This window comes from Natator depressus, chromosome 1, assembly GCF_965152275.1.
Source record: "Natator depressus isolate rNatDep1 chromosome 1, rNatDep2.hap1, whole genome shotgun sequence".
In the NCBI taxonomy this organism is placed as follows: domain Eukaryota; kingdom Metazoa; phylum Chordata; order Testudines; family Cheloniidae; genus Natator; species Natator depressus.
In genome coordinates this window covers 194,634,382-194,647,781 of record NC_134234.1, presented here as the reverse complement: position 1 = coordinate 194,647,781, position 13,400 = coordinate 194,634,382, and the positions used below count along the sequence as shown (strand labels likewise).

At 43.6% G+C, this 13,400-nt stretch overlaps 1 protein-coding gene across 1 annotated transcript in view; it reads right to left on the bottom strand.

Moving 5' to 3' along the window:
* The window catches only part of ABI3BP (ABI family member 3 binding protein), a 316,616-nt gene that overhangs the window by 24,715 nt on the left and 278,501 nt on the right, over positions 1-13,400 (bottom strand). The window contains exon 51 of the mRNA XM_074973278.1: positions 10,705-10,813. Coding sequence (XP_074829379.1) covers positions 10,705-10,813 — 109 coding nt within the window. The remainder of the gene's footprint in view (positions 1-10,704; positions 10,814-13,400) is intronic.

The window sequence follows — 13,400 nt, the reverse complement described above, 5'->3', positions numbered from 1 at the left end:
CCCTTGATTTACAGTGCAGCAGCATGGTAATAACTGAAACCTATCCGTATGTTTCATGAAAGTTTGGATATAAAACCGTGTATTTTATTTATATCTATTTTATTATATGATGGGTCAAGTCCATGAAAATTCCCCATTAGAGCCGAATCACATATTTTTCACTAGTTATACAATACATCCTGGTTTGCTATTTAAGCCAACCGTGCTGATCTATACTTTAAGAAGCTATTGCCACATGAGGTATTTTATTAATGGAATAATCAACCACACTGATCCCAAGTACACCAAAAAGCATTCTATATGGCCACTTTTAGTGTATGAAATGTAGGTGAAATGTAGGTGATAAACATTTTATTTTATTCATATTGGATTTGTTGCACACTATTTTTGTTACATTTTGCAGACTTCGAGCAGACAAGATAAAAGCATTTAGATTTCAAATGGCAATAGAGCACTAGACACTTTTTTGACTAACAACGAAAGGCAGAAGCAGAAGTTTAACAAGAAGTTTCATGAACATAAATTAATTATTTGGATTACAGTACCTCCTAGAGCCCCCATACGTCTTAGACATTGTAGAAACAGATATAAACTCACAGCTACAAGGCTTAGAAGGATGGAATGCTCTGGTTCCCTCACAGGAGAAAGTGTAGCTTAGTTAATATAGTGTTGCATTATTTGGAGTTTGTGTTCTGGTTTTCTGAAGGCCAATCGTTTGTTACTGTAACTGGAGTTATGAATGGGCACATGAATTGCGCAAGCTATACCCCGTAAAAAGTTAGTCACCTTGAATGGACATAGAGTGGACTCTGGCTGGGCTGGGAGCTGAGGAGCTCAATAAATGCAACTAAGGAGATCTATCTAGGATGCCTGATTCAGAAATTCCAAGCTCTGCACAGAGCTGACTCTGTAGAGTGGGACTAGGTTGGACAGGACAGCAACTGAGTAAGTGGAGAGGTCTTTTTGACCAGCTGCAGGATGGAGCAGAACCCGATGGTGTAGGCTTTGTTGAACTAAAGCAGACAGGAGAGCTGCCCCCACACCCAGTTGACTACCAACGAGTCTATCTGGATTCATGATAGGGTTTAGATGGGTACGGGTTGTTTTGTGAATAAGAGTTATGGGTGTCACCCAGCCAGGTAATTAATACCTAGGACTTTGGGGTTGGCCATACACCTGAAATACTGTTTGGGTATTGTCAGTTTTGATTTTTTTAGGTGAATATATGGTTATTGTGACGCAACAGTTACTACTGCGAACGACACCTGGCAGAACGGTTACACACATAGTAAGGGACCATACCTGCCCTGAAGCACTCAGTTTGAATAATAGGACCCATCATATCTACAAGTTCCATAACTAGAACAGAAACTGAAGACTGTAAACATTTTAGAGGAAATCCAAATGTCTCCATTTCCCAGGTCTTGTGACAGGCATTTCAAAAAAGTATCTAGGCTAGAAGCATCTCTGCCTTCTCCCTCGGCTGCTTCCAGTCAGGAGGCAACGCCAGTGGCAGAAGCACAAGAACCAGCCGCCACCTTTGGGACACAGGATAGTAACTACCTGATTGACAGCATACTGCACGCAAGTGGGAGAAGGAAAATGTTTGGCCAAGAATAAACAGTGGGAGAGAGGCATCAAGCCATACTGTACTCTAAAGCGCTCATATGGCGTTTTAATAAATGTCCACATAGCCACATGTCAAGTTTTTAAGGTTGCAGGCAAAAGATCTCAAAAGCGACTACTCTATGTATATAAATAAAATGGATGTAAAAATGCTCAAGTGCTCTCTGCTACTTTATTGATTTCTACACAAGCCACAGGACAAAAAAAAAAAAAGCCAAAGGGATTAAGAGACTACATAGGCTAGTGTTTAGCAAGATAAACAGGAAACCTATATAATGATTATCCCATACCTACATCTTAGCCAGTTTTGATGTTCATAAGAAGCTGTAGTCTATATTCCATCTCATATACACTGCCCCAAACTCCTCAACTAACCAGTATAAACAGCAGCTTAAAGCAACCTTTGACTCCAGCCTCTGTTGGAATGTCATTCCATAGGCTCTGGAACGAATAGGCCTCAGAAATCCATCCAAACCACAGAGGACAATAAAAGTACTTGTGCAGATTAAATTTCTATTTATTTAATTACTGTATGGGCTATTTTTTCCATAGGAAATTGCTATGCCACATGAAACTTTGGCAAGCAAAGGAAATTCCATCGTTTTCCAAATCATGCAAAAGGAGAAAAATGTAAGATCACAGAACTGAAAAGGTGAAATTAAACAGAGCTTTTCAGTGTAGTATTATCACTTGGACTGCCATCCTACCAGTGGCGGATTAGCTACTGGGCCAACAGGGTCCCAGCCCCAGCCCCACTCCCCCATGACAGCAGCACTGGGCAGGTGGGGGAAGTCCCCGCGCCCTGACCCTGCTCCCCAGCAGAAGCACCAGGAGGGACTGCAGGCAGGAGGGGTGGGGAGGGGTCCCCACTTGCTCTGGGCCAGAGCCCCACAAAAACTGTAATCTGTCTCTGCATCCTACAGTTTTCAAGCAGAAAAGGAGTCTATGAAGTCCTCTTATCATCTAGTGCTATGTGCCTTCTGTCTTTCACTTACAAGTATGCACACTTAATATGCAAATTCTACTGTCAGCAGAACTAAAATAATATACAATACAAGGCCACTGCCTGCCTCCCATCTAGACCCACTGAGGCACAAGGCCCTTACATGCCACTCTTCCTCAGACATATGGGCTGAGACAGAAAGAAAGACCATTTCCTGGGAGCCAGAAGGCACTGCCACAGAGATTTTGCTATCTCTCTGTTCACACAGACAGGGGGAGAGAAATTGTTCCACAGCCTTCAGAGCTGTGGGATCCTAACATCAAGAGTGATGTAGAGGGGAGGACTTTCTATTCGACATAGAGTCTTCCACTGCCCTCATCACTGTAGTACCTGAGCACCTTCCAACAATGTATTCTCCCAGGGGGAGAACTGTGTACACAGCATAAGGTTTTGTACTGGTAGGGTTTTTATTTTTGGTTTTGTTTTTTTTAAAATTGAAATGTCATGCTGCTCTGTATTAAGTTAGAGAATGCAGGTTGAAGAAGTGTGCCTTGCACTCTGAGCAGAAGATGGTGTGTCTATTGTTTCTGAGAAGCGGAGTGGCTGACGGTCACAGGACCACTTGTCCAGGGCTGCCACGTGGAGTGAGTAGAGAGGATGTTGAATGGTAATGGAGGACAGGAGAGGGGAAGAAGGTTGGATAGTGAGGAGGTTGGTTGGATAATTAAGGACATGCTGGAAGGGTTGGTAAGGAGCACTTTGCCCTAAAGAAAACCCTGTGGGTTGGGGGAGTTCTGTGCATACTGGGGAATGCATTTTGTAATAAGACTCATGCAAGTCAACTAACCCGTGTCTGCCTATTTCCCCATCTATTATTGTTGCTCTTGCTGGCGGAGTCATGTTGCCATGAGAGTGAGAGATCTGTGAGGCAGGGAATGTATTTTACTATATATCTGCCTACCACATTTGGGGCACTAGAGTAATGGTAGCATAAGCAGGCAACTATGAACAAAAGGCTATAATATCACGGAAAGCTTCTAGCGATGTAATAAATGATGGAGCTGAAGAATCATTTGCTAGGACCCTGAGGTAAAATTATAGCTTTAACTCAACATTTACCTTTTTTGTTTTATAATTGTATGCCTATATTGCATGCACATTCCAGCCTAATTTAACTGCTACGCAAATTTACCCTGAACTGTTTGGCACATCTCTGATTCTAACAGGACAGCAGTGCAATCGTAACATTTTACTTTAACTTTTGCAAAGTATATAACTTTGTATGGATAACTTTAACTTCTGCAAAGTTAGATACTTTCTTACTGTTGCAAAGTTTCCTGGCAACTTATTGTGTGCTCTGTGAATTTATATTACTTGCATTTATGGCTTTGCAAATTAAGGTAACAATGTGGGTATTCAAATCTCATTCTTCAGAGATTAAATATAATCACCTGAGGTAAATGAGAGTAATTTTCCTTCCCAATGACAACATGGCTTAATTGGATAAGCATATTAATGGTGTTGGTGGGTTTATCTTCCTTTTAGGTGCTGCCTACTTGGGAAGGGCAAGAGACTAGATGGACCAAAGAGCTAATCTGGCATTAAAAAAAATCCCATATTTCATTGCAGCTGCACTATAGTATATGGGGCAGCAGAGCATATGGTGTACACAAAGCTTCTTCGGTAGCGAACGAAAAGAAGATCTCACAAGAGGTTAAGATAACTACAACATTTTCCAAGTACATTAGACATAAGAGGCCAGAAGGGCCTCTATGCGCCAGCAGGGGATGATTTATAGACAGAAGAGGTTGACATTTCTGAAAATAAATGACATCCTTTGCTTCAGTGTTCACAAAGACAGACTAGGGAAAGGGGGATGGGGGAAAAACAGACTGTACATCTGCCCAGAGGAGGAAGGAAATCAGGATGTCATCACAATAGATGACTGAAAAATTAGACTGAAGACTGACATAATCCTAGGGCAGATACGAACCACGTAGAATTTTAAAGGAAATAGTAGAAAAGATAAGACAACCATTAGCAGATAAGTACTAAACTTCTTTGTAAGCAATGGACTGGAGACTAACTAATATAACACCTGTAATTAACATGTGGGCTAGGAAAGATCCAGGAAAAGAACAAAGCTGCAAGACTGACTTTAACTATGGGAAAGATGTTGTTGACAAACAACACTACCACTGTAAAGCAAACACAATGAGGGAAAAGACAACTCATACTAAGGAAATTTCAATTTTCGAGCTTCCAAAGTTTATTAAAACAATTACAGTGAGGAAAAACACTAAAAATTGAGAAAAAACCTTGACTGCATTCTTTTAAAGGAAGCCCTAGGAAGAACAGATTCACAAAGAAGAGATCATGCCAGATAGGACTTTTAAGAAGCCATGGGCATATTTTAGTCAATTCAATGACTGTTTGTGACACAGCATCCTACAAAAGACTAAAAGCTTGGTTTTCAGAAGAGCTGAGCAACCAGGATTCTAATGGGAACAACTCTGACAAATCAGGCTCCAAATTACAAGTTGAACTGTGTGAACCAATTCTCACTAGTAGGAAAGACTGGCTGGAAATCACATTCTAACTGCTTTAATCAAAACCACCATTTTTGTGGTTTTGCTTCAAATACTTGGGTTGTTTCCCAAAAGGAAGAAATGTTGATTTTTCAGGTAACAGCAAGAACTGTTTTTGCTATTTAAAAAGGCAACATTTCCATCTGGTGGCAAATGAGTACATTAATGCTATTGCTCATAGTGGTATTTTTCTCTGCTCAAAAGTGTTGGAAACTGTGACACTAGCACGTGTGTAAAATTAATTTCTCAGAGAAGCCACCACAAAAAATTATAGCTTTCATTTGTGAAAAAGGGCAAAGTGAAGATTTATAAGATATAACTATCCACCAGACTAATCAGCATAGTAGTTATGGGGACTCAAATCCTGAGGAATTTTGCCTGAGTAAGAAAGGAATAGAAATTGAGTAAGACATCAGGATCTGGCCCAGAGTGAGCTCAAGCGGGTGAAAGAATGAGTTCAGATATTAAAATATAGAGGACACTTGTGAGTGAAAGCACATTGGGATGGAAAAGGTTAGAGAAGAACTTCTGTGTGTGTGCAGAGGAGGGCTTGATGGAATATGATCTGGATCTGAAACATCCATGTCTGAAAATTCTACAGTTGATTTTGTAGATGCGTGTCTCAGAAAAAGGTGGATTAAGATGAGTATGAAAAGAGAGTTCCTATGAAATGAGAGAGGGGACAGAGAGTCATTATAAAAGATGAGTGCAATAAAAAGTGCAGAATAATTAATAATCATCTTTATGTAACTATTACACAGACTACTCTACTGTAGGAGCACATGGGCAGAACAGAAACTGATGCAACGAGAGAAAGTCTTCTGAGAAGCCCCAATGGGGTAATCATCTCCAAAATGGGTAGATTTACCTAACTCACAGTGGAGACTTAGTTGTTTCTTAGGTGCTTTGAAATCCGTAGATGAAAACAGCTATGGAAAGGCAAAGCATTTATGAGAATAAGCAGAATATTAGATCCGTAGTCAACACGTATTGTTCTAAATGAGGGGGTCACGCACCTAGCTAATTACTCCTTAGTGCCAATAACTTGTAGTAGTTTTGAGAAAGCACAACCCACCCAACACTGCCCATTATGATTTGTACTTTCAGGTTATTTGCACTTTTACCAGTCTTCTAGTTATTTTTCCCTTATGCTGAAATTCTGCAAACATTATTTTTGACAGTTCTCCAGGTGCAGAGGCCAAGGCACTAATCATCTTGGGAAAAGTTTTTTAAATGACCAGTGACAAGTGCCAATTGTCAGGCATGTGTGACGATTAGAAAATGGAACAGACACAACACGTCTGTGTCTTGGGAAAACACGTAGCATTTCCAACAAAATGGAATAATATAAGAACATCAGCACATTTCATGCAGGCTGCTGAGCAGCTGACAGTGCCATGCATTCATTTAAAGGGTGTGCCTTTTACGCAGTAAAACAGGTTTCAAACAGAACATTATGCTCTCATTTCATTGAGTCTGGATGCTTTGGAGTAGTCTGAATTCACACCAAACAAAAAAGCTGAGGTACAGATTACAAGGCAAGCAAAAGATGCTGTAGTTTGGACTGAAGTCCTTGCACCAATCATTGGGTGAATTAAGTAACTATAAACTCCTCGGTTATGAACTAAGTTATAGTTGTTTCTGAAGTTTATTTGGCTGGGCATGTCTAGAGGAGAAAATAGCCAGCATTATTCCTATGAGTCAAAGCAAACAGATGCTTTATACCATGATCTTCAAGGCTTCAGTCTCTCAACAAAAGGCTCTGTTTACTTTACAAGAAGAACGTGCTAGCAACCACTAGGTTTAAACATGGTAGTCTGCAAGGTACCCCAACCAATGAGGACAGATTTTTGTTTCTTTTAAGAACCATCCAAATCAAATCATGCTGTACATTAAGATCCCACTCTACACAAAGCTAAACTGCCCACCTGAAGGAAGTCCATATTATGGCTTTATGGTAAAGTTAAAATACAATTCTTCAAAAAAAAAAAACCCTTCCTAGTGTGAAATGGTCAGGGAAACCATGTTGCAACTGTGTTCAAATATAGTTGTCATAGAGTGGATGGACTATACATGTTTTATTTTAGCTCCTTCCAACAGAAAAAGGATGGACGGGATTCCTTTAACAGTTCATTATCACTATTCCTTAACTGACCAGATTTTTGGTTCAGTGACGCAAAGCAATTCCTCAGCTTCTGTCCCTCTCTACCTGGACAAACCCTGCTGCAATGTACAGAGTTCTTAGACCTTGGTGACTTGAGGAATGAGAGATTAGGAGTTGACCAGCCCTGCATCTTGACCACCAAGATGGTCCCAAAATATGATTTTATAGGTGACCTAGAGGGGAAATTTCAGTGCAGTGCATGGAGATTGTTACAGCACACATTTCTAAGGCTCTCCTCACAACAGTACCATGCAACAATACTGCTCCACTAGTATTAATGAAGTCCCAAGGCTACATCCTTTTTCACTGCGAGGAAAACATACTCTTTGGTGATCCATGAATTTTAGCAGACGAGCTTAAAAACCTAAAACACGTTCGCAGAGAATTTTAGTGCTCACAAACCGGGTGAATTTGGCATCTCGGGTCAAACTGTTCAATTTCATCCATGGAATGGAAAAGGCAGAGACAGTGGCAGCACAAGCTTCCACACAGTGCTAGAAAGACTAAAAAAGCACAAGGCAGTCTGTTCATGCAAACAAACTCATTGTCTTCTCACATTCCCATCTCTGTGCATCATTGCCTGCCATTCCCTGTGCATGAAATATCCTTCACGTCTCAGTTCACCAGCCCACTCCTCTCCTTCCTTGCAGATCCCTCTTAAACGCTCACTTCTTCCACAATGCCCACAAGAAGTGAACAGCTCTCCTCAGAAAGAATTATTAGAAGTTACTCTTCCTGTTGGACTTCCTAGTGAATTTATTATTATGTATTTATGTTCATTACAGTAACACTTAAGAGACGCCAACCCAGAATGGGGCCCTATTGTGCTAGGTATGCTAATAGGAGACAGTTTCTGCCCTAAAGAGTGTACACAACCTAAACAGAAAAGATAGAGGAGAGTGGGAGCGGAAACAAAGGCACAGAGAAATGAAAAGTCACATAACAGATCAATGGCAGAGCTAGTAATAGAACCCAGGGTCACCATGCTCCCAGTCCAGTGTCTTTTTCTTTTTCTTCAAGACTGTAGGTATTCTGGAGCAAGGGCTTCCTTCATGTTGTATTTTGTACAGCCCCAGGCACTTGACAAATACCAATAATGTTATGCTGTATACTTTGCTAGAGGAAAATATGAATATTAATGGTATGTTTTTCCTGTTCAGTCACAGCAGACGTACTGAAGATCACCATTTGAAGGAACAAGGAAACTGCTTTATTACTAAGGTACTATTTAATAGCCAGTGACATGCAGGACTAAATGGCTGCTGTTGGGTCTGGAATTCTGATCTAATCCTACTACTGACATAAATTATCATGATTAAAATGGTTGTAAAGGATCTCAGATGGAAGGAGTTTGGTTACGTGAGCTGCAATAATGATAGAAAAATCTTCACTTAATTTGTTACAGGTGGGAGTCTGAGTTGCCTTATGTATGCTGACAAATATAATACTTTTGTATTAGCATTTACCATGGGAAAAACCTGACTCTCAGCTTCTGGCAGAGATTTATCAGAATTTACTGCTTGTATTGTGGCTGCAATGAAAACACATTCTCTCTTTTACCCTTGACATCGCTTCTAAGGCCCGGTCTACACTACCACTGTAAATCAATCTAAGTTATGTTAGTTAAGTTACGTAAGCAAAGTAACTTACGTCAACATACCGTAGATCGACTTACAGCGGTGTCCACACTATGCTATGTCGACGGGAGATGCTCTCCCGGCAAAATAGCTTCTGCCTCTCGGTGAGGTGGATTACAGATGTTGATGGGAGAGTGCTCTCCCATCAATTTAGTGTGTCTTCACTAGACCCGCTAAATCGATGCATCAATTGCAGCTGTGCCGATTTAGCCACGTAGTGTAGACATGGCCTAAGTCTATTCACTTTGAAGACAGATACCCTGAGGCACACTGAGCATGATGCGATTATTCCTCAATATTGAAAATATTCATGCTCCATTCAACTTCAAAATATTTGGATGTTAATTCTTGAATTCTTCCCCCAGACATGAATATTGGATCATTAGCTATGTTTTAATATTGGTATAATAAATTCACATCTGTACACATTTATGTAATTATACACGTATCAAAATAATCTGCGACTCAAACTACAATTATTCATTTAAAAAGGAAGTCACATATGCAGTTTTTGGTGAGATGCTCCCACTGGAAATTTTAGTCTCACCCTCTAGATCAGGGGTGGGTAAACCAAGGCCCATGGGCCAGGTCCAGCCCATCAGCCGTTTTAATCCGGCCCTCAAGCTCCTGGTGGGGAGCGGGGTCTGGGCCTTGCCCCGCTCTGGCCAGGGAGCAGGATTGGGGGCCGCTCCATGCTGCTCCTGGAAGCAGCGACATGGCCCCACTCCAGCTCCTATGTGTAGGGGCAGCCAGGTGGCTCCACTCTGCACGCTGCCCCCACCCCAAGCACAGCCCCTGCAGCTTCCATTGGCCAGGAACCGCGGCCAATGGGAGCTGCAGGGGCAGTGCCTGTGGACGGGGCAGTGTGCAGAGCTGCCTGGCCACACCTCCATGTAGGAGCTGAAGAAGGAACATGCTGCTGCTTCTGGGAGCTGCTTGAGGTAAGTGCCACCCGGAGCCTGCACCCCGAGCCTCCCCCCCACCCCAACCCCCTGCCCCAGCCCTGATCCCCCTCCTGCCCTCTGAACCTCTTGGTCCCAGTCTGCAGCACCCTCTTACACCCCAAACTCCTCATCCCCAGCCCCACCCCAGAGCCCGCATCCCCTGCTGGAGTCCTCACCCCCCCCCACAGACCCGCCCCAGCCCAGAGCCCCCTCTTGCATCCTGAACTCCTCATTTCTGTCCCCACCCCATAGTCCACACCCCCAACCAGAGCCCTCACCCCCTCCCACACCTCAACCCCAATTTTGTGAGCATTCATGGCCCACCATACAATGTCTATTCTCAGATGTGGCCCTTGGGCCAAAAAGTTTGCCCACCCCTGCTCTAGATTCTTGAAACCTGAATTCTATAGGATGGTTAAAAACATGGAAATGTTAGCACATTATTAAAGTCCAATACTCATGTTTCTACAAAATATAATTCATTTTTTCCTATTAAATTCTACAGGATTTTTTTTTCCCGTAAGAGGCAGTAGATCTTTAAAAACTAAACTGTGGATCTTTTTGCCAGGACACCGAATATGTCACCTTTGCACTATACCGAGCTCGTGGAGTCTGGACAATCTGCAACATCCTTGGCATGAGATTACTTTCTGTGTTAATTACATTTTTAAAAAAGTCTGCTTCCCATCAGAATTAGAACAAACTCATTTTGTTCTTATATTTGTATCTTCTTCTTAAACTAGGATATGACTGACAGTCTAAATTAGCTGGATGAATTTGAAAAGTTTTCTTACTGCATTACCTTGTGTTAGGTTTTAGATTTTCCACTGTAGAGTGGGTTTGATTTGTAGTTAGAATGGACGTCCCCTTTCCATTAGGTGCTCCATTTTCAGTTGATACAACCTCATACTCTGAAAAGTTAAAAGAAACAGAAATTTTCCCTTTAATAAAAGCTCTAATTCCTCTATATTTTTCATTCCTCTCTTTTTTCTTGTCTGATTTCCTCCTTTGTGTGGATTTTCCATATTATCTTCTTATAGATCATAATGGTATCCCATATGAACTATTCTTTGTTTATAACCTGAGCTGATTAAAAAAGACAGTTACTCACCTTCTTGTAACTGTTGTTCTTCAAGAGGTGTTGTTCACGTCCATTCCAATTAGGTGTGTGTGCAGTGTGTACGGTCATCATAACCTTTTCCCCTTAGCAGCTCCCGTTGGGTCGGCCAGGGAACCCCCTGGAGTGGCACTCTCTTGGTGCTCAATATATGACCCTGCCGACCCAACCCCCCTTTGGTTCCTTCTTGCCGGCTACTCTGACAGAAGGGAAGGAGGGTGGTATTGGAATGGACATGAACAACACATCTCGAAGAACAACAGTTACAAAAGGTAAGTAACCAGCTTTTCTTCTTTGAGTGATTGTTCACGTCGATTCTAATTAGGTGACTCCCAAGCTCTCCCACGGGGGGTGGGTTCGGAGTTAAGTATTCACTGACTGGAGCACCACTATACTGAGAGCTGCATCGTCTATAACACGCTGTGTGATGGCATAGTGGGTGGCAAAGGTATGCACCAAGGACCAGGTCACCACTCTGCAGATCTCTTAGATGGGCATCTGGGCCAGGAAAGCGATGGAAGAGGCCTGGGCTCTTGTCGAGTGGCCCGTTATAGCCGGGGCTGGGACCTTGGCAAGGTCATAGCAGGTCCGGATACAGTCCGTAATCCAGAAAGAGATGCGCTGTGCGGAGACCGGAAGTCAAACACCTGGTTTGACTTCCTGAGAGGCTTTGTGCGCTCAGTGTAGAACACTAGCGCCCTCTGCACATCTAATGAGTGAAACCTCTGCTCCTGTGTGTTGACATGTGGCTTGGGGTATAAAACAGGTAGAAAAACGTCCTGGCTGAGGTGGAATTGGGATACCACCTTGGGAAGGAAAGCTGGGTGTGGTCTGAGCTGTACCTTATCCCTGTGGAAGATTGTGTGTGTGTGTTGGGGGGGGGGGAGGGGTTGGAGATTAGTGCTTTTAGCTCCGACACCCTCCTGGCCGATGTGATGGCAACCAGAAAGGCTACCTTCCACAAGAGATACAGAAGGGAACATGTAGTGAGCAGCTCAAATGGGGCTCCCATCAGCCTAGCTAGGACCTGATTGAGGTCCCAAGTCAGTTCTGGTGGGCAAAAGTGCGGGTATAGCCATTCCATGCCCTTAAAGAAACTGCCCACCATGGGACTGGCAAAGACTGAACACCCTAACTCTCCGGGGTGGAACGCTGAGATGGCCGCGAAGTGCACCCTGACAAATGATCCAGCCAGGCCTAGCTGCTTCAGGTGCAGTAGATAGTCCAGGATGAATGGTATAGATGTGGAGAAATTCAACTGCGGTTACACCAGCATGAGAACCATTTCCATTTGGCCAGGTAGGTGGCCCTGGTGGAAGGTTTCCTGCTACCAAGAAGTACCTCCCTCACCGATTCCATGCACTGGAGCACCCTTGCGTTTAAACATGAAGTTTCCAGGCCATGAGATGGAGGCACTGGAGGTCTGGATGAAGCAGGCGGCCGTGGTCCTGTGTAATCAGATGTGGAAGGAGCAGCAGCGCGGGGGGGGGTGGCCCTCTCTGACAGCTTCAGAAGTGTTGTGTACCAATGTTGGCGTGGCCACACTGGAGCAAGCAGAATTACCTATGCCATGTCCCTGTGGATATTCAGGAGAACCTTGTGGACGAGTGGTATCAGAGGGAAGGCATACAGTAGATGGTTCCCACAGTGCATTATGAACGCATCCGAGACTGATCCCGGGCTGTGTTTTTGGAAGGAGCAAAATACTGGACACTTCCTGTTGCTCCTGGTGGCGAATAGGTCTACCTGGGGAAACCCCCACCTTTGGAAGATGGAGTGGATGACGTCCATCCGGATAGAACACTCGTGACTGCAGAACAACCTGCTGAGGTGGTCCGCAAGCTTGTTGCGTGCTCCCAGGAGACAGGACGCCACCAGGTGAATGGAGTGGGCTATACAAAACTCCCAGAGCCTCCTGACAAAGAGGGGAGGAGTGGGCTCCGCCCTGCTTGTTTATGTAAAACATGGCAGTGGTGTTGTCGGTCAGCCTGCCACGCACTGACCTTGCAATATGGTATGGAAGGTCTGGCAGGCTAGTCTCACCGCTCTGAGTTCCTTCATATTGATGTAGAGCAGGATCTTGGTTGCAACCACATGCCCTGAGTCTGTCGGTCTCCTAGGTGTACCCCTCAACCAAGAACATGTCCGTTACTAAGGTCATGGATGGTTGAGGGGTGGTGAATGGGACTCCTTCGCAGACCATGTGAGGGTCCAACCACCATCCTACCGTGTCTAGGATTCGTGACGGTAGTGTTACTACTGAGTCTAGACTGTCTCGACCCGGGTGATAAACTGAAGCGAGCCACACCTGGCATGCCTCATGACATAGCTGCATGCCGCCATGTCTCCCAAGAGGCTGAGGCATGTCCTTGCGGTGGTGG